The 20,462-nt window shown below is 41.6% G+C and overlaps 1 protein-coding gene across 5 annotated transcripts in view; it reads right to left on the reverse strand.

Annotated features, from left to right (window-relative positions):
- Positions 1-20,462, reverse strand: part of Otud7b (OTU deubiquitinase 7B) — a 63,058-nt gene that overhangs the window by 12,905 nt on the left and 29,691 nt on the right. For 4 of the 5 annotated variants that reach the window (XM_010616364.2, XM_010616365.3, XM_010616362.3 and 1 more), the window contains exons 2-6: positions 16,033-16,182; positions 9,436-9,624; positions 7,447-7,674; positions 5,507-5,608; positions 4,452-4,579 (exon numbers count right to left, since the gene is read on the reverse strand). In XM_010616364.2, coding sequence (XP_010614666.1) covers positions 4,452-4,579; positions 5,507-5,608; positions 7,447-7,674; positions 9,436-9,624; positions 16,033-16,117 — 732 coding nt within the window. In that variant the 5' untranslated portion in view covers positions 16,118-16,182. Of the gene's footprint in view, positions 1-4,451; positions 4,580-5,506; positions 5,609-7,446; positions 7,675-9,435; positions 9,625-16,032; positions 16,183-20,462 lie in introns of those variants that run through there. The other variant, XM_033758253.1, reaches the window with a different exon arrangement.

A 20,462-nucleotide genomic window follows, 5' to 3' on the forward strand; every position in this document is an offset into this window, starting at 1 on the left:
AGACAACATTTGTTCCTTTTTAAGGACTACACGTGTTAAACTTGTTTTGACCCTGCACGGGAGAAACTCGGACAGCCAACGACCTGTAGGAGTCAGGTGCTTCCTGTTAAAGATCTGATGTTATCTGTAGGAGTCAGGTGTTGTAACTCCATTTTGTTAAGTTCCTCCACCTATTTGGGAATCATGATTATTAGTTGCAAGTGTTGTTAATTTGTTTTTCTTGAGCCTGCTTTCTCTTGCCCGTGTGAACCCTCGTTCCCGTGGAGCGGGTGTGGAGGTTACTATGGTAATCCTAGCCCATAATAGTTCGGTCTTTTCCTTTAAAAGGCTGATGCCTGCCTGCAATAAACGTCGCCTTGATCAGACTCTTGTCTTGGCGTCCCTTCCTTTCTCTCTGCCCCATCTCCACCCCGCTGCTCTTTCAGGTTTGAGACACTGCTGGACAGTGCTCTGCGTCGCCGGCTCACGACAGCCCTATCTCATACAACAACAAAAGAATCATCACTGCCTATTAGACACAGCTCAAACTCCTTACAAAGCCCACTTTCTGGCCCCTCCCCACTTCTAGTAGTCCTAAAATGTGTCTTAGAGCTCCCACCTTTTGTCTAAGTGCCTTCAGATTGGAGCAACCCACTCCCTATGTACTTGATAAGCTATTTCTTATCTTTCAGGACAAAACTCAACTATCACTTCCCTATGAGGTCTTTCCTAAATCTCCCTTACCCTTTCCCTCCTTTGTGTCCTACCTCTCCAGCTGCTACTTAAGGCTTCTAAACTAGAAGTCACAGCTGTTACATTTTGTTGCAATTATTTATTGACAGGTCCATCGCCTACTATTTTTCTCTTGGGAGCCAGGACCAAGTTTAGCAGTGCCTCCTGCATGATCAGTAATCAATAAATACAGGCTAAGTAAGATTGTTTTGTTTTTTCTGTTGGGGTACTGGGGATTAAACCCAGGGTGCTCCATCATTCTGGACATTCCCAGCCCTTTACTTTTGAGACAGAGTCCAAGTTGATCAGAGTGCAGGCTGGACATGAACTTGTGATCCTCCTGCATTAGCCTTCCACAGTGCTGGGCTTAGAAGCATGTACCACCACATCTGGCTTAAAACCATGAGATTTATTAAAGGAGCGTGCGTAGTGGTAACAAACGATTAAAAATATTGTATTGGCTTTAGGATGCATATTATGATTTGAGAGCCAAGTTGCTTTTTGTGTTTATTTTATTTTGGGTTTTTGTTGTGGTTGTGTTGTTTTGTTTTGTTTTTTTGACAGGATCTCACTGTGTAGTCCATGCTGACCTTGAACTCCTACAGTTTTCCTGTCAGCCTCCTAGGTACTGAGATTACAGGTGTGTGCTACCACATCCAGCTTTGAGACAAGTTTACCGTACTAATTTTTACTTGGCTTACATTAGTATTAAAGCTGAGTGTACACTGCTGAAGCACACATTGACAGAGAGCAAGGTCTCTTATTAGAAGCAGGAGAGGAATCAGGAACACATTTAATAGGAATTAAAGTGTTATTGTGGGTGTATTTTAACATTTTACTTTAATAATTTAAGAAGACATAGCTATTTTCAATTTGTAAAATGCTATCACAGATATTATCTCAATTACAAGTAAAAGAACACCACACAGGTTGCATATATGCTTTGTTTTGTTTTTTTGGTACCGGGGACCGAACACGGGCCCTTACGCTTATGAGGCAGGTGGCGGAACCACTGAGCTAAGTCCCTGGCCCCAGGTTGCATATATAGAGGAGCTCTGGTCACTCTGATACAAGCAACACCAGAGATCTGACTCTCGGCTAGTTCTGCTCATATTTTCATACCGTAACCACTAGGTGGCATATACTTCTGGCCTTATTTATTATTGGGCTTTACCACCAATTCTAACACAAAACAAGGAGGCCTGGGACATCAAAAATAATTTAATTTGGTGTTAGGTATTAGGAAGCTAAAAGAAGCCCCTCAGTCATCGTCCTCCTCTTTCCACTCCTACTTCCGAGTGGGAGAAAATCTAAATGAACTTTTACCAAGCAGAGCAAAAGGAGTAAAATGATCGCTCACTCATTAGCTGCTACTCTCTGTGCGTGTTACCCATCCACTGGAGGGATGGGAGGGAAGGGCAGCTACCCAGGATAGAACTAAAGTATTTCTGTCTCCTGGTTAGACAGTATTATAATCTAATCTAATCTTATTTTAGAATAGTAACTATAATAGATTTAGTAAATGGAATCGGATACAGCTATTTTGACTGTTGCTATCATTTCCACTCATTATCTGGCATGATCTGGTTTGACCTTTTTTCGTCCTTTCAGTGGTCAAATCTAAGATTCAAGTAAGGTCTAAATTCAACAGTGAAAAAGGTAAAGGCCAACTACTGACTGGGCTCTATTCTAGTCTGGTTCTAGCTCAGGCAAAAGAAGATTCCCCCGAGGTTAAGCCTAGCCTTCCGTGTTAATAAGGAATGTCGTTTATTAATATTTATGAATATGCCCTCCCCCTATTAATATATTCCTGGGGCAAATTAGCTGATCTAGGACAGGATATGATCTACTATCATCCTACTTTTAATAACTGGAATATTTGTTCTTGGAGAAATAAACATAATACATTCTTATTTACATATTTTAAATCTTCAGGCCATAAAATTCTAAATAACTGATCTTTTTTTTCCAGCACTGGGGATTAAACCCAAGTCCTTTATATTGAGCTACATCCTCACCATTTTTTTTTTTTTTCAACAAATTTTGAGACTAGTCTGTATAAGTTGTTCATCTGCCAAGGCTGGGCTTGAACTTGTGATCTTCCTGCCTCAGCCTCCCAGAGTACTGGGATTATAGGTACATGCCACCACACCCACCAAAAAATTCTTAGATCTATATTATTGCCGGTTATGATGGAGCAATAAAAGGAGAAAATAAAAATGAACAAAAAGGAAAGCTTCTAAAAAGATATTCCCATATTCACAACAAAGCATTCCCATAAACACACCAAAGCATGGCAAAAAGCAGATATACATGAAAAGCAGGGGGGTAAATATGGATGACAGGGAGAGAACAAGCAGCCAAGGAAACAGGGAGGCTGATTATCCTCATGGAAGTGTATAATGTCATTCTTAAAGGGAATAGTGGATCAGCCAACTTTTTCTTACAGAGAGCTAGGTTGTAAATACTTTAGGCTCCCACAGAGCCTAAAAAGAAAGCAGGTACACATTTGTAAATATAAACACAATAGACAGCTGTTTCAATACATTTTTTTTAATGAAAACAATCAGAGTTTGTCCAACTCCTGTTAAGGAGATGGAATGTACAAATACTACCTTCTTTTCTCCCTCCCTCCTGCCCTCTCTTCCTTCCTTCTCAGCACCGAAGACTGAAGCAGGGCCTTCACACTGAGCTAGTCCCCCTGCCTCTTACTTTTATTTTGAAATAAGGTCCATTAAATTGCCCAAGCTGGGCTCACACTTGTCAAACTCCTGCCCCACCTCTCAGAGTGCTGGGATGACAGGATGTGCTATCACACCCAGTCTATTTTCTTATATAAAAGTAACCTCGGCAGGTGCGCAGGCTTGGAGGAGGTTTCTATGTTTTTAGATCATTGTTAAGTCCGGTAACACTCACAACCTAGTGAATTGGCTTCATCGGTGATTATCTTAACAATCATACTTTTTTGGGCAATTACAAGCTTATCAAAGCATTTTTTAAAATTAATGAATACTAAGCAATAATGAATGTTAAGAAGCTTCAGGGCTGTACCTACGCTACTTGGTCACTGCGTAGATTCTCCAGGCTCGTGTGACCTCATTTACTCCTAGTCACCTATTTAGAGACTTCAGCTCCAGTAATGTGTTTAATCCTTTTATGCCTGGTGTTCAGTTTTGGAATGGCACAGAACGGAACACAGTAAAAATCTTCAAACAACAAACAAACAAACAAACAAAATAAATATATAAATAAAAGTAACCTCACCTTTTGCCAAATCCCTGGCCAATAACATTCAAAATCAATTTAATAGGTATACTTTTAAAAATTCTAATCAACCCAAAACAGTAAATGAAAATCAATGTCATGTATCAAAAAAGAGCATTTACAGTTCTCTAAGAACTGAAAACATAAATCCTTAAAAACTAATCTAGCCTTATTATAAGCAAACAAACAAACAAACAAAAGTTCTACTGAATTGTACTTCATTTTGCAAAATACTGCCACTACTGAGTTCCCAGCGAGTGCAGAGCAATGCTCACTAACCCTCTCTGGGTGTGGGCTCCCCCGTGGCTCTCTCTCATGGCTGCATCAGAAGGCGTTTGTAGCTGTTACGACTGCAGGATTATAGGGCACCCACACTGATCGTAGGCACCTGGCAACCCTTCCACTGGCTCAGCACTAGGTAACTTTAGCAACAGGTTAACTGTGGTGAACAAGGTGCTCCCCTCGCACTCTCCTACCTCTTTGTTCTGCTGTGTTTGCTGCCACCTCCAGCGCCTTTTCAATGCCTCCTTCTCCGCTCCCTTTTCCATCAGTGCATACAAGGATTTCCTCAGTGCCAAGTCCCGATCGTGGAAGCCCCACATCCCTGTGCCAAGAAAGCATGGTGTAAAATACCTTACAGTCACTCAACCCATGAATTTTGGGGGTAATTTTGTTTGCTTTCACAGCATTGGTGATCAAACTTCACACAAGCTAGGCAAGTGCTCCACCACTGAGCTACTTCCCCAGCCACTCACTGATGACATACGGACCCCGAACAGAAAAAAATCAGGGTAAGCCCAGACTCAGGGAAACTCTTTCTATGATTTAGGGAAGAAGTACTTATCAAGAAAAGATGTTTCTATTCTGGAGGTACAAAGACTGAGAACTTGCATGTGGGGGATTAACACATCCCACCAAACCCTGACAGGAAGCCCCATTACTGCAGCAAGTTCAACAAATGAAAATAAATACAGAGCAGCAGCAGGTAACACTGGTCTGGTGCGCAGCAATCAGCATCAACGCTTGAGGGTTGGCTGGAAAATAGAACTTTTAAAGCTAAGGACAAGTAATATATTGAGTTGTAAAGAGGCTATGTAATGTAAGTGTCACAAAGGACTACTAAAACTACTTTTTTACACACCCAAAGAGTAACTATTAAGTAGAATCACACACACACTGAGCCATGTATCTTTTGCTTATTGCTGCGCTTCACTCCGAAGGGTCAGCTCACAGAGCAGGCGCTAGCTCAGCCCTGTGCTCTCCTCACGATGTGCACAAGACTGGAAGACTGGAAGGCCGGGCTCTCTCCCATCTCTTCCTGTGCCATCACATACACACGCCTATGCGTACAGGCACATGCGCGTGCACACTCAGCAGCACAACCTTGCTGTGAAGCACCCCTTCTGCCTGGGATGGTTCTGTACCATCCCTTTTGCCTAGGATCAAGGTGGCTGGACCAAGTCCTATGCATGAGATTTGATTCAATTTCTTCCTTTCTATAGGAGAACGGAGGGTCATTTTCAAGACTCACCAAGAGAAGCTGCGTGCAGAAGGCAGTTCCCATCTCCAGTAGTTGCCAAAGGAAGAAGTCTCTGACAGGTGGGGTCCACACTAACCCACCAATTCAAACGCCCTGAAAAAAACGTAAGAGTGGAGGAAAAGAAGAGGAGAGGATTAGCCTCCTCCAGGAAGACTACTCAGAATAAAACCAGTACTCTGCACCTCTTTATACCCTTTTCCCTTACACAGTATTTAGTTAGAATATGGTTAAGCACAACTGGTTAGATAAGCAGGTCTTAAGCAGACACGCAGGCATGGTGGTGCATGACAGAGATAGTAAGTGTGAGCCCTGCCTGGGCAATTCAGGGAGATCCTGACTCAAAAGAGGGAGGTGGACATAGCTCAGTATGAAGGCCCAGGGTTTAATTCCCAGTACCATGAAAAAAACCAAAAAACAAAAATCAGGGACAGTTTTGTCTCAAGGGTACCTTAGTTATCATGCGGAGATGTTTGCTTTGCCACATGGGGAGATGCCACTGGCATCTAGTGGGTACAGGGAGTCTTCTAAATATAATACCACACACAATACAGCTTTTACAACAAAACATGAGCAGATTCAAAGTGTCAACACTGCAAAGGTTCAAACTGTGTTGGCTAGTTGGTCTGGCCTTATTCCTTCTCTATGTTTAGAAAACCAGTATCAACTGTAGCAATAAAAACTCAGCATAAACGCACCATAAGTAAAACAAAACAATGCAAGGCATGTGTCCTGCCTGTACTGCGCATGATGGTAGACATGTCAGTATGTGTGTGCTATGACTTTAAAGACAAATACAAAAAACACCCAAGAAAATGAGTCTCAATTCTGTGCTCATCCCACAATTGCCAATTTGTTATTAATAGGAAAAAAATATTTTACAAACGATGCTAAACAATTTTCTTGAAGCAAGTGGCATGTGTCTGTAATCCCAACATGCTGGAAGGCTAAAACAAAAGAATCCAAGTTCAAGCCCAGCCTAGGCAGTTTTGCAACTGAGATTCTTTCTCTAACAAAAACAGAAAATGAAGAAAAAAAAAAATGCTATCATGACTTCGTCATGGTAGCCCTCCCTTCTTTTTTCCAGGGTGTTCTTTTATCTTTTTTCCTCTTTTACTTGGCTCAAGCATGTGCTGCAGGGCCAATTTCTCCCTCTTCATTTTTACCTTTTCAAATAAACTTTGCTACTGCTTGCTTGTTTCATTAAATAAAAAAAAAGTTGGGGAAGTTGGGGATATAGCTCAGTGCAAAATCTTATGGGTACCTAGTCCCCAATAGCATGCACAAAACATTTTTTTGCTTGAACTACTAAAGAGAAAAACTGGCCTATATTCACTAGCCCAGCTCACCTGCTAACTTCTAAAAACTTATGAACACATGCATATAATACAGACATGTATGAAATGAAAAGTCTCCCTCTGCATGCCCCCATCTCCCAGCTCCAGTCTTTTTCCCATGAGAATCTTGAAATGCCTAACTTTCCCCAGAACTCCAGCTGTCCCACGCTACAACTAATTCTAACAATAATTTAAGGCAAATGTGACTGTGAAAGTCAGTACACTAAGGGAAAAAGGTTATGAGTACATGTGACTTTCAGTACTTCAGAGACAGCACTGGTCCTCTCTACTAGCAAGGAAGCTTCCAAGTCAACCATACTTAGTTGTATGGGTTTTTTTGATTGGTTCATTTTTAGGTATTTATTTGTAAACCTTTTATGTGTGTATCTGGTTTCCCTTCTATCCAACAGAAATTTTCCAAAGGGAAGCATTTAATCAGCATCTTTTCTTCAAAAAGCACCCACCCTGGTCCACATTTATCTGGCTAACACCTGTCTGTGGCACAACCGGACACACACTGATACCGGAAGCTAGTGCTCAAGGCCGCCAAGGTGGAGAGCAGAGGAAGGAACGCTGGAAGAAACACCACTCACTGACCTGCCTGCTCCAAGGCAACCAGCATGGACTGCTCAATGAGGTCTCTCTCTATGAAGCTGCGGAAGTCTTCGCTGTACACAGTGAGATCCGGAAGCTGGAAGGCACAGATGGGCATTTCCAGGGGGTGCTCACTGCTGCCCCCACCCCCACCACTGGAGGAGACCTGGGACCGGGCTAGGGAGACAATGCTGGAGCTGGCGTGGGAGATGCCCCTAGACAGGCGTTTTTCTGCAATGAGAAACAGAGTCACTTAGAACATATGCGGCCCAACAGAGAATTCTGCCCTGATATGGGGAGGACTGTCTCCTGACACAGTTTCACACCAGAGAAAAACTGTGCCAAACCAGTTACTGAACTTCACACCAGTTTTCTTTTCTTTTCTTTTTGTGAGACAAGGTCTCACTGTGTAGCCCAGGCTGGCCTCAAACTTGCACTGATCCTCCAGCCTCAGCCTCTCAAGTGCTGGGATTACAGGCGTGCGCCACCATGCCCGGCAAAAGTCGCATTCTTGCAGGCACTTAAATTAGCACCAAATAACACATTTCTCTTTCTACCCTTCTTTGGAATCTGCCTGGCCTTCTTCCTCCTCTGACTCTGTTTTCTTATAGCTCCATTTCCCACCATGAGATGAACTCACTCTTTCATAGCTGGGTTACTGTCTGGTGGGAGGAAGAAGGAACAATGGAAATGGGTTTTTTTCAGATAGATTTAGTCAAATAATCTGATAATACTTAGGGTCTTGGAGAATGTAGAAAGGATTTCTCTTATAGAAAAGAAAATTAATAGCAAATCTTATACACATAGGAATTTTTTTCCTAAATCAATGGCTTCTATTTATAGTATTTACAACAACGTTTCTTGATACTCATATTTATCAGAAATTTATAGGGACAGTTAATTCGTAACATGCTTAAAACCATAGATAGTCCCCCAATCATTTATTCTGAATACGAAGCACTTGCAATTCACCAGCTGCTTTCCACGGTGAGCATAATTTGCTCCAATACCATTCATTTGCACGCCTTCAGTTATATCATGATGCTGTTAAGGAGGCAAGAGTTCCAATGTTGCCTGGCCGTTCTCAAGCTAGTATTTATACATTATATAAATTAAGTTGCCTAAAGTTAATTCTGTAGTGACGTCATTCTAAAATATTTTTTAGGTATCTCAAAAGTACCACGTGTCATGATTAAATATCAAAATGCCATCAAAAAGTATAAAAGATTTTACAAAGAAGTTTCCCTGCAAACTCACAATTCCTGACCCTTTCTCCAGAGACAACCTTTTATGTCTTCCTAGAAACTTTTTGCATACAGAAGCCCATACAGCTTTTAAAATCTTTAAAAAGGCAAACAGAAATATCCTACACATGCTGTATCTTACCTTTCTGAATGAGGGTTAGCAAGCCTTTCAAAATAGCATATTACATTTTATCTAATTCCTTTTAAGAGCTGAAAATTCTTCCAGAGTAAGAATGATTATGGTTCATTTAGCCACTTCTGTACTAATGGGCATTAAAAAGTATTTTCAAGTTCAGTTATTATAAAATAATTATTTTGTACGTGTTTATGTATTTAAAGGAGATATGCTAAGATATAAGCACATATATATGTATCATAAATTCCCAGAAATGAAATTGTTCAGACTATTATGCATTTTTAAACTTTGGTGGATACTGGCAAATATTAACAAATTATCACTTTCCAAAACAGTAGATGGCACTGATCCTTTTAATTCTACTTTTAAATGTACCTAATGTCATCAATTACACTGTTACCCTCTTTGCTCTATTTCTTTCACAGATCTGAAGGAGATCTCATACAGGGTAACAGGATGCAGAGAGATGGTAAGGTCTCTGCTGACCTTGGCCATCTCCTTCTGTGCTTGTCTGGGGATAAGGAGAATACCTAGGCTTTCTGCTCTATTTAACAGTCCCCGCCCTTCTTACTCTGCGGTATTCACAAGCATCTCTCATCAGCTGCCCTGTACCTTGAATGATGTCATCTTGCCGCTGCAGGCTGGGTCGGGAAGGGCGCGCACACTCCCTATCAGAACAGCCTTTTTCGGGGGTCTGGGAGCCACTGCTCCCTTCACTAAAGGGTGGGGGGAGGCTCCCAGCATGGACCTGACGGAGCTGCTCAAAGTCACTGAGGGCGGCACTCACGTCCCAATTTTTTCCTGTCAGGACACAAAGCAAAAAGCAAATTATGCACTCAGGTATAGAGAAATTGGGGAAAGAAACACGGACCACTCTTGCACTATTAAAACCTCGTAAGCAGGAGCTTACGAAGTATGTATGTAGCTCAGTGGTAGAGCCCTTGCCTAGCATATGAGTCCCTGGATTCAATTCCCCAAAACACAAAACAAACAAAAAAATCAGCAGGTAAATACTAATAGTACTTCAATCATTCTTCTTTGAATTTGCTTCCTAACATTTCTATCTGAAATATTAATTTTTTAATTTATTGTCTATTTCCTAAGTACATATCCATGAGGGGAGAAGCTTTGTCTCTCAGAACTCAAAGGGCCTTTAGAAATCTAGTAACCTAAAACTAAAGCCTCCTTTTACATATAGAGAAGGAAAGGGACTTGCCCAAAGTCACAGCTACTACGTAGTAAGAGCTCAGCAGGACTCAAGCCCGGGTCTCCCAATTCTGAAATCCAAAAAGGTTCTAAGCCTAGGCACACTTTGGGGTGTCTTAAGCAACCTGAAACTATATGTGCAACTATGAGTATCTGCATTTTTCTAGAGAAAGAGTTGACAGATGTCATCAGCTTATGAAAGAGAACCATATTGCCCACCCATTTAAGTATCACTTACTCTACTGAAGAAAGACCCCTAAGCAATAGAATTGTCATAATGGGTTTTTCTGTGGCTTTCTCCAGCTTTGTTATTTACATACTGCTGAACTGTTCACACTTTTTTCTGCTAGTTCATCTGCCATCAGCATAATTCCCATCAACTCTAAAAAAATGACATGAGATTCATTTTCTCAAAGCACAGTTCTGATGACTTATTTTGTTCCATGATCAAATCTTTAGGTCATGGAAGAATGGATAAAGATGTGTTTCTTTTCTTTCTTTAAACTGAGTACTGCTCTGCCTTAAAGAAGGATAAGCTTCAGACATTTATAGCCAAATGGATGGACCCTGAGATCATAAGTCAGACACTCATGTTTGAATAATCACTGTTTTTCTGGTATGAGAAACTGAAAGTGGCGATAAGGACTAAAACGTGTAACAGATATTGGGAAATAGGAAGAAAACATTCAAATGGGAAGGGGAACAAGGGAGGAGAAGGGAGAAAGGAAGGAAGGAACAAGAAAAAATAGAAGGAAAAAATGGAAACAAAGCTTTTGTACATAGTGAGGGAAAGGGGGCTTGAGGGGAGGGAGGAAATGGGAAAAAAGAGGCAGGATGTACCACGTACAGAGGCAAATTCCCTATGATGAGCGTTATCATTATATATTCCTAAAATGTACCAATGAATGTTTTATGCCTCAACCGCTACAGCGTAGGATCCAAAGCCAGGGAGAGAGGTAGGAGATGAAGAAAAAAAAAAGAAAAAAAGAAACAGACTATTCTTGAAAGTTGGGAGTGAGGCATGGTGGTACATGCCTGTAATCCCAGCACTCAGGAGGCTGAAGCAGGAGGATTGCTGTGAGTTCTGGGCTACGTAGTGAGTTCTAGGTCAGTCTCTATTACATAGTGAGCCTATGTCTCAAAAAACCAAAAAAAAAAAAGAAAGAAAGTTGGGACCAGGTGGAACCACAGCTTCTCAGGAGCTAATGGCCACCTGGAGTCCCGCACACAAAGCAATCAGGAAGAGAACCAGTGTGACTGTGTGACTGATTCACGATCCACGCATGTGCAGGAAGGATACACAATGTGACTGTCTCCTAGAGCTGTGCTATTCAGGGTGTACAATATTAATCCAACAGACTGTCTGTCTGATTCTAATTATGGAGAAAGGGAACAGGGAGGAGCTGAAGGAACATCTTCAGGATCAGCCCACAGCAGTTTTGCTGTAAAAGAAGTTTAGGCTTTGAACTCACTAGGTAGCCCAGGCTGGCCTCAAACTCGAACTCACAGCGATCCTCCTGCCCCAGCCTCCCAAGTGCTGGGATTACAGGTGTGCACCACCATGCATCAGCCTTCAATTTCTTTATCTATGAAAATGCAGATGGTAAGAACAGTACTAACTTCAAGTTAAGGCCAGCCTGGGCTACACAGTAAGTTCAAGAACTATACAGTGAGACTTTGTCTCAAAAAGGAAAAAAAAAAAACAAAAACAGAAAAGAAAACGTACACAGGGCTGGGGATTTAGCACAGTGATGCCACACCTGCCTCGCAAGCACAAGATCCTGAGTTCAATCCCTGGTACTGAAAAAAGAAAAGAACAGAGAACCATGCTTGGTACACAGGAAGCAGGATCTATGTGTTTATTTCTGCTGCTGCTGTGACTTCACTCACTAATCATTAATGGCTCTACAACTTTACTTCTAAACCATTACATTCACCACTTCTACAATTCCCTTTGTTCACTCCGTTTCAGTCGCTAGTCTTACTCACTGTTCCTAGAATATCTTTTTTTTTTTTTGGTACAAGGGATCGAACTCAGAACCTTGCACTTGCCAGACAGTCACTGTGCCACTGAGCTAAATCCCCAGCCCTGTTCCTAGAATATTCTAAATCGGCTTTCACCCTAGAGCCTCTCCACGGCCTGTCCCCACTGCGTGTGAGGCCCTTTCACCGACATACCCACACGGACAACTTCTCATCAGCGCTAGGTATTTGCTCAAATGTCACATTCTTACTCTTACTAAGTCCCACCTTGACTGCCCTATTGCAATTGTAACGTACTTATTCTTCTTATATTTTCCACAGCACTTGATACCTTATTTATGGGCCAGGGGATATAGTTCAGTGGTGCTGTGCCTGCCTGGCAAGCACAAGGTCCCAAGTTCAATTCCTAGTACCCCCCCTCACGTGTGTGTATGTGTGTGTGTGTGTGTGTGTGTGTGCGCGCGTGCGCACGTATATCTATAACTTATGTAGTAACCATGTTTCTTTGACTGCCTCTCCTGCTACAACACGAGGGTAGGGAATTTTGTTTGCTTTGTTTTGTTCAAGCATCTAGAAGAGTACCTGGCACTCAATATTTGTTGAATAAACAGACGACTTTCCTGAATCAATCAATCAGTGAATGTACTTCCGACTGTATGCAAAGCTCCTTAAAATCAGGCCCTTCTAACATTCATTGCATGCAAATATGAATGTTCAGCTCGTCCTTCACAAAGCTTGTTTCCTCCCTTCTATGTCCCCAAGTCAGCGCGGGCATCACAATCCCTCCAGGCCCAAAGATTTCAGTCACTTCCCGGTTCTCACTGCTCCTCCACGATTCCTTCTGTGCTGCCACCCAGCCCGTCCTCAGGGTTGTTTGTATCCCTGAAATACCTCTCAAGTCTATTCTTTCACGTCCAATTTATTGCCAGTATCCCAAGTCAGGTGCTTACACTTTCACCCAGTCTTTGGTCCTCTGAGAGGGAAATTCTCTAACATCTCTCTGCTCCCATTCTCTCCCCATCTCTGACTTGTTCTTTAACATGACAGCCAGAGTTCACTTTTAAAGGACAAAATAAAGCTACAAAAAGACAGAGTGGACTGGGTCTTTGATTCCTCTTTTAAACTGTGTCTTAGATCCATCCACCTCTCTCTCCCTCCACTGCTGCCACTGTGGTCCAGATCACAGTCATCTCTCCCTGGAACTACAGTGAGGTCCTTATCTGGTCACTGGCCACATTCCAGTCCACTCAGAATCTGACAACCAGTACACTATTAACAACCAGAGTCTGATTAGAATCCTTCACCAGCTTTCCAGGGACCTGGGAATATAACATCAACACCACCATGGTCAAGAAAGGCTCTGCTTCCTGTCTATCCAGCCGACTTCCCACTGCACTAGCACCACTTTCCTAAGTGCTGTCAGGGTTTTCCAATGTGTCAAGCTCTCTCTCGCCTTAGGGCCCGTGGGTAAGGTATTTGTCCTGCAAAAATCCTCTCTTCTTCCTCCTCCTACTCATGTCGTACACTGAACCTCCTCAAGGACTTCTGTGCACTCTAGATCCTAATTGGGTTTCTCTCTTCACTCTCTCAGCACCTCAACTTTTCTTTCATAACATGATCATTCATACAGCACCCTTAGCTTTTCCTCGAAACGCGAGTAGTTGTGCAAGCCCACATACAAACAATAATCTGTAACAACTGTTAAGGGCCATACTCTGAAACCAAACTGCCTAGATTCAAATTGTTTAAGTTCAGTGAACCTTAAAAGGCTGGCTGAGAGAAAAAAATAATATATCTCAACATACTGAACACTTGAAAGTATCTAACACGTGTTGCACAAAGAATGGAGAATGTTCCAGATCATTTTACTTTGCAAAAGGAGCCTTCTGAGCTGAATTTCAAGGATGAGAATAAGGGAAGAAAGAATATCACACTACAGTGACAGCCAAACCTGGGTGGAGCACAGGACACGTGGGGAAAAGTAGCAGAAACTGAAAATCCAAGTTAAGGGGGAAATGGCATCGAATTAATCAACTGGAATTTAAATTCTGATCTTCTGTTTCTAAACTCTGCTCATAGATAGCTAAGCAAAGGTCAGACTGTCACAGCTTCCTAAGGGCTGAAAATCTAAACAATTACCAATGAATCTAAGAACTTGCCCCTCCCTGTAGGCCTGCCTGTGTCATTATATACTTTTTACATCAAAAAGCATCCGTTTTTCATTTACATTTTTATTAGTACTTGTTTTCAGTGCATAATTACATTCATTATGAGGAATTGGTACATGAACATAACACATCAATCCTTTTTTCCCCTTTTCCCTGCACTCTTTTTTCTTCCAGCATCAGGTTCATTTATTTATAAGTCCTTAAAAAGTTAGTTATGATACATACAGATTAACAACCGGCTAATAGGCCAAGGACAATTACTGTATACCAAACCAAGGTACAGTTTTAGATATATTGTCCACGTTGGATTGTAACTTTTTTCCTCTTTTCTTTTCTTCTTCTTCTTCTTCTTTTTTTTTTTTTGGTTTTTTGAGACAGGGTCTCACTATGTAGTTGAGACTGATCTGGAACACACTGTGCAGCCCAGGCTGGTCTCGAAATCACAGCGACCCTCCTGCCTCAGCCTCCCAAGTGCTGGGATTACAAGCGGGCACCACCACGCCCAGCTCTCTTTTCTTATTATCTGTCTTTATTTATACTTTATATTGAGTTTCTTATATATGAGAAACCATGAATATTTAATCTTGTGTGTCTGATTTACCTCACTTTTACTTCAAGGTGCATCCATTTTCCTACAAATGACTCGTTTATCCTTCTTCGTGACACAGCAGTACTCTTATCGCGTATAAATACATTTTCTTTATCCATTCATATGTTGATAGACATACAGCCTGCTTCCAAGATTTAGCTACAGGAATCAGTGTGGAGATTCCTCAAAAAACTAAACATAGAAATTTCATTTGACCCAACTATTCCCCTTCTAGATACCTTTCCCAAAAGAGCTAAAAACATCATACCACAGTGATATATGCACATCCATGTTTATAGCAGCACAATTCATAATAACTAAATCCCTTCACTGGATAAAAAAAGATTGAACCTAGACCCATATCTCTGAACATGTACTAAACTAAAATCAAAATGGGTCAAAGATCTTCAGCATATGGAAAGCCAGTTTTCCCAACATCATTTGTTTAAAAAGTTATCTTTCCTCCAGTGAATGGATTTGGTCCCTTTGTCAAAAATAAGGTAGTGAGTGGGCCTGGAGTTGTTTTTGCATCCTGTGTTCTAACCCACTGACCCACGTGTCTCTTGTTATTGCTAGTACCAAACTTTTATCACTGCAGCTTTGTAATGTAACTTGAAATCTGGGCTGTGATGCCCCCTGCCTTGTCCTTGTTACCTGGAATGGCTTTTGCTATTCTGGGTCTCTTCTGGTTTCAAATAAATGTTGCAACCATTTCTCTAGTTCTGTAAGGAATACTATCGGTATTTTTATTGTGACTGCATTAATTCTGAAAAAAAGTCTGTTAATTATGACTAAATACGACTGTAATCCTTCACAGTCTTAAAATGTACAATATTCAAATTTATATGAATGTATACTTATAAATAAGCAAAATATAAAGAAGGCTTGCACATGGAGATATTTGCTTTAAGTGGACTAATATAAATGTTCACTTATATTACCTGAACCTAACTGACAGTGGAATTAGATCATTACAAATATCAAGTGGTTTTGGGTTTTTCTGTGTTTTAAGACACATTCTCACTATATAGTCCAGGCTGGCTTGGAACTTACTATGCCACTTAGGCTGGCCTTGAACCTATAGTGATTCCCCTGCCTCGCAGGTGCTGGGATTACAGACATGGGCCTGGTTCAAGTAACTTAAATGGAAGGCCACCCACATAAAAAGTATCTTCCAGACCACCTTAAATGTGCCAAATCATCCTAACAATAAATATCAATCATTCACTCTCTCTTTTCTCACCCTCAGCCCCAGCGCCTTACCTTCCAGGAGATCTCGGGCTAGCCCTGGCTCTGCTCCTGTGGAACGGACAAAATCCGACAGGACAGCATCCATGTCCAGGGTCATGTGACCATCAAGTTCTTTCAGGAAGCCGGATGTGGTAGGACATAGATCAAAATTCAAGTCTCCACCTGGGAAGGAAACAAACACATAAGGTTCAAATTATACTGGAACAGGATGATCACAGCCCAATTTCAGCAGCTTCTTAATCAACTGGGGAAAGTAACTATCTTAGCATATTCATTTCAGTTCACTTTTAAAACAAATCAATTTAAACTTATAATTTAAATTGAATCTGGGGGGGACACACACCTGTAATCCCAGCACTGGGTAGGCTGAAGCAGAAAGACTGTCATGAGTTCAAGGCCAGCCTGGGCTACATAGTGAGTGTAAGGCTAAGCTGAACTATATAGCAAGACCCTGTCTCAAAAATAAAAGAAAAAGAAAAGTTAACATTTACTTTTCTAATTCTTTGTTAACACTAATGACTTAACGAATACATTAACCACAAACCACTCTGAATAATGGTTCTTCTCTACTTTGCTAGAGTATTACGTTTCTTCCCTGAGTTTGATAACTAAGCTGAAGGCAGAATGCAGCAGACTATCACCCTAAAGAACTCCCTTTCAGTGTTCTCTAACTTGACACCTTGTTTATTTCCTTCCTGGCATTTGATATACTTTGAAACTTTTTTAAATCACTTACTGTCTAGTCATTTCTTTTTTAAGTTTTTTCAAAGTAGGGAACATGTGCCTGGCACTTGGCACACAGGCCCTCAGTTAATATTTACTGAACGGATAAATGCATACACCGGATAATTTTAGGATTAAATACTTTTTCTCCCCCTCCCCCTTTTTTTGAGACAGGGTCACCTATGTAGCTGGCCTCAAACTGGCGATCCTCCTGCCTCAGCCTCCTGAGCGCTAGGATTACACCTATGTGCCACCTTGCTTCATTTGACTAGGGTTCTGATGTTAGCAAAGGAACCAGAAGGAGTAAACACTGCTAAATCTACTCAAAGCAATAAGCTATCCTGCACGTCAGAATGGGGATCCCAACAGTTCCTGCCAAGGCAATCTCTGTTTACTACCTTCATGGACCCAGGAAACACTTCCACCCCAAACATGTCTTTTTCCAACTAGGACAACTGATTGCCAGATAAATTCACCCAAAAAAGACCTCTTCTTTCAGATGGCTACAGCAGAAACTATGCACCTGACCTGAGAGCCTGCTCCATCCAACGCTCCTCTGAGGTTAACAGAGCCAGCTGGGGCACATAACAGAGAAGCAGCAATCTCTGACCAAATCTGTCCGGTCCACAGTCCTTTAGGGAAGCCAACTCACCCAGTCTCCAGGCTCCCCCTCCCGCTACATGCCAAGCCCTCACCTCAAAGAAAACAGGTGACTCAAATGACTCGTCACAAACGTGTCCTCCTAAAGGCTTAATGTCTAAGGATAAACCCCTGGATTCTTTCGTTTTCATACTTCTGCCTATCCCAGGGCACAGCTTGTTTAGCGGTGTACTGAGATCCTGGTTTTTCTGTTTTCCTTAGAAATACCAAAGCAAAAAAACAGCTGAGATGTGTGGATTATAGAAACAGAAGGTCACTAACTTGATAACATTGGATTTATTTTTTGTTTGTTTCTTGAACACTAGGGATTGCCTTCACAGTGAGCTACATCATTTTTTACTGTGAGACAGGGTCTTGCTAAGTCACTAAATAGCCCAGGCTGGGCTCAAACTTCTCATACTCCTGCCTCAGCCTACCAAAGGGCTGGAATAACAGGCAAGCACCACTATGCCCGGCTTGAATTTGGTTTTGAGAAATGATGAAAGAGAATGTATTCTGTCTTATGCTCTTCTATTAGTACATGAGACCCATGAGTGCAAGGATATGATTGATTCCAATCTGCAGCCCCAACATTTAGCGCTGCATCTACAATAAGGCAGGCGGGCAGTAGACGCCCACTATTCGTGATTCAATGACGAAGTGAAGCTCCATGTCAGTCACACCACAGCAAACAATCTGAGCCTCATACGATGAGAAATTCTAGGGTATTTTATCTCTTCTATTTCTAAGGGTCCGTCCCAGCCCCACCCATCCCTCGAAGTTTTAGAGACTTTTCCTTCCTAAAGACAGGCGGATCACACTGTTACAAACTCCCACCGCTCTGGCACACTTCTGACCTACATCTGTACCTATGAACCAGTGGCTCAGTCAAACCACTTGCAGGGTTTCAGCTGCTTCTTCTATAACCTGCACTTGGATTACATAACATCTAAGGTTCTTCCCAAGTTTAAAAACTGAATTATTTAGTTCACTGCTGGCTCAGAAGCTATGATCTTCATATTCTCTTTCAATTGAGGTATTATCAATATCCAATCTCCTTCTGTTTCAATACCATTATTACGAGAAAGGGCCAGTAATACACAAAGAATTTTCAGTCTAGGATACCTCAAGTTGAAAAGATCAAGTTATAGAGTAAATCAGTTCCTTACAATCTCTTTTTAAGAATTAAATTCCCGCCGGGCATGGTGGCGCACGCCTGAAACCCCAGCACTCGGGAGACTGAGGCAAGAGGATCGCTGTGAGCTCGAGACCAGCCTGGGCTACATAGTGAGTTCAGGTCAGTCTCAATTACATAGTGAGACCCTGTCTCAAAAAAAAAAAAAAAAAAAGAATTAAATTCACAGATCCGTCAATACCAAAGGGAACCCCATGTAAAAAAAAAAAAAAAAAAAAAGAATTAAATTCCTACAGAAGTCATAGGTGAATGAATGGCTTTTTTCATCTCTAATGCAAGCAAGAAATTCCTAATCCAAAGCCCATTTTATTCACTGTCTTTGATCACAGAAGATCAAATGAAATAAACACATGAATAGTCCAAAATCAAGAGTACAGCTACAAAATGAATTCCCATCTTCTAACATACAAAAAAGGCAAAGTAACAGTCAAGCCACTTTAACAGTTTCTTTAAAAATGTGAGGTGAAACTAAGTGTGGTGACACATGCCTGTAATCCCAGCACTCAGGAGGCTGAGGCAGGAGAAACTGAGAATCAAGGCCAGCCTGGACTACACAGTGAGACTCTTCTCAAAAAAAAAAAAATTATATGAGGAAATATGTGGTAAGCACACAAAAAACAACCAGCAAAAAGATGCTCAGCAGAAAGGAGACTTGACTAAGCCACAGACATGTAAACGATTTTCTAGCCAGACACAGACTGTGAGAAGCAAATGAAAAAGACGATGCTATGGCACCACAGATCTTACGTGTCAAACAGGAGGAGATCATTCTTTTAAAAAATTAACTTAATGGGTCTGACATCATCTAGAAAGATTTGCTCTTTAGCAAAAATTTGAAGCATTAAACCAAACTTCCTGGCAGCACATTTTTACATTTCATGTCTCCAGCTGAATATCACGGACTCCACCCTAATCCCACCCACCTGGTGAAGACAGCAGCTTCTGTTACCACCAACACCGGTTTGAGTCTCTCATCCAAATGGGGAGATCAAAGCCAGTGACTGATAAAGTCTTTGGCTCTGCCTTAGTACACAGGAAGGAGAAAGAAAAAAAAATAAAAGAAGAAAAACCCAGGGACCAGGGATTTAGCTCAGTGGTTCCGCCGCCTGCCTCACCAAGCACAAGGTCCTGGGTTCGATCCCCAGTACAAAAAAAAAAGAGGGGGGAAGAAAAACCCAAACAAAACAAAACACTGGCAGCCAGGGGCGGTAGCACTTGCCTATATTCCCAGCACTTGGAAGGCTGAGGCAGGAGGACTGCCATGAGTTCAAGGACAGCCTCAGCCTAGGCTACATAATGACTTCAAGACCAGCCTGGACTATACAGCAAGATCCTGTCTCAAACACACACACACACACACACACACACACACACACTGGCTTTCGACCTTTCAGACAAAACAAGAAGCATTCACATATGTGTTGAATGAATGATGCACAGACAGATCTCAAATGAAGTCAAAATCCTCCAATCTTCCAAACAGGCCTTAGCAATTATTTAATCCAATGCTTTCCTCCGTCAAGAATTATTCTGTTATCTCTCTGACAGTCACCACTTGGGTACAAGCTCTGATAGGGAACTCATTACTTTCCATGACATCCATTTCACTGTTGAACAAATCCAATGTCCAATTGTTAGAAAATGCTTTTCCAAACAAAAGCCAAAGCTATCAACAGACTCCTTCCCTGTAACTTTCACGTAATGGTTCTTACTCTGCCCTCCAGGACAGTAAAATAGACTCCTATGCAGGATGGAAATTTTTGTGGAAAATTATAAGATAAAACAGTTCTTTTTTTTTTTTCTTTTTCCTTTGGGTACTGAGGATCAAACTCAGGACTTTGCACTTGCCAGGCAAGAACAGCACCACTCAACTACATCCCCAGCC

The sequence above is a fragment of the Fukomys damarensis genome, unplaced genomic scaffold (genome assembly GCF_012274545.1).
Source record: "Fukomys damarensis isolate Sample0158 unplaced genomic scaffold, DMR_v1.0_HiC HiC_scaffold_33, whole genome shotgun sequence".
Lineage (NCBI taxonomy): Eukaryota > Metazoa > Chordata > Mammalia > Rodentia > Bathyergidae > Fukomys > Fukomys damarensis.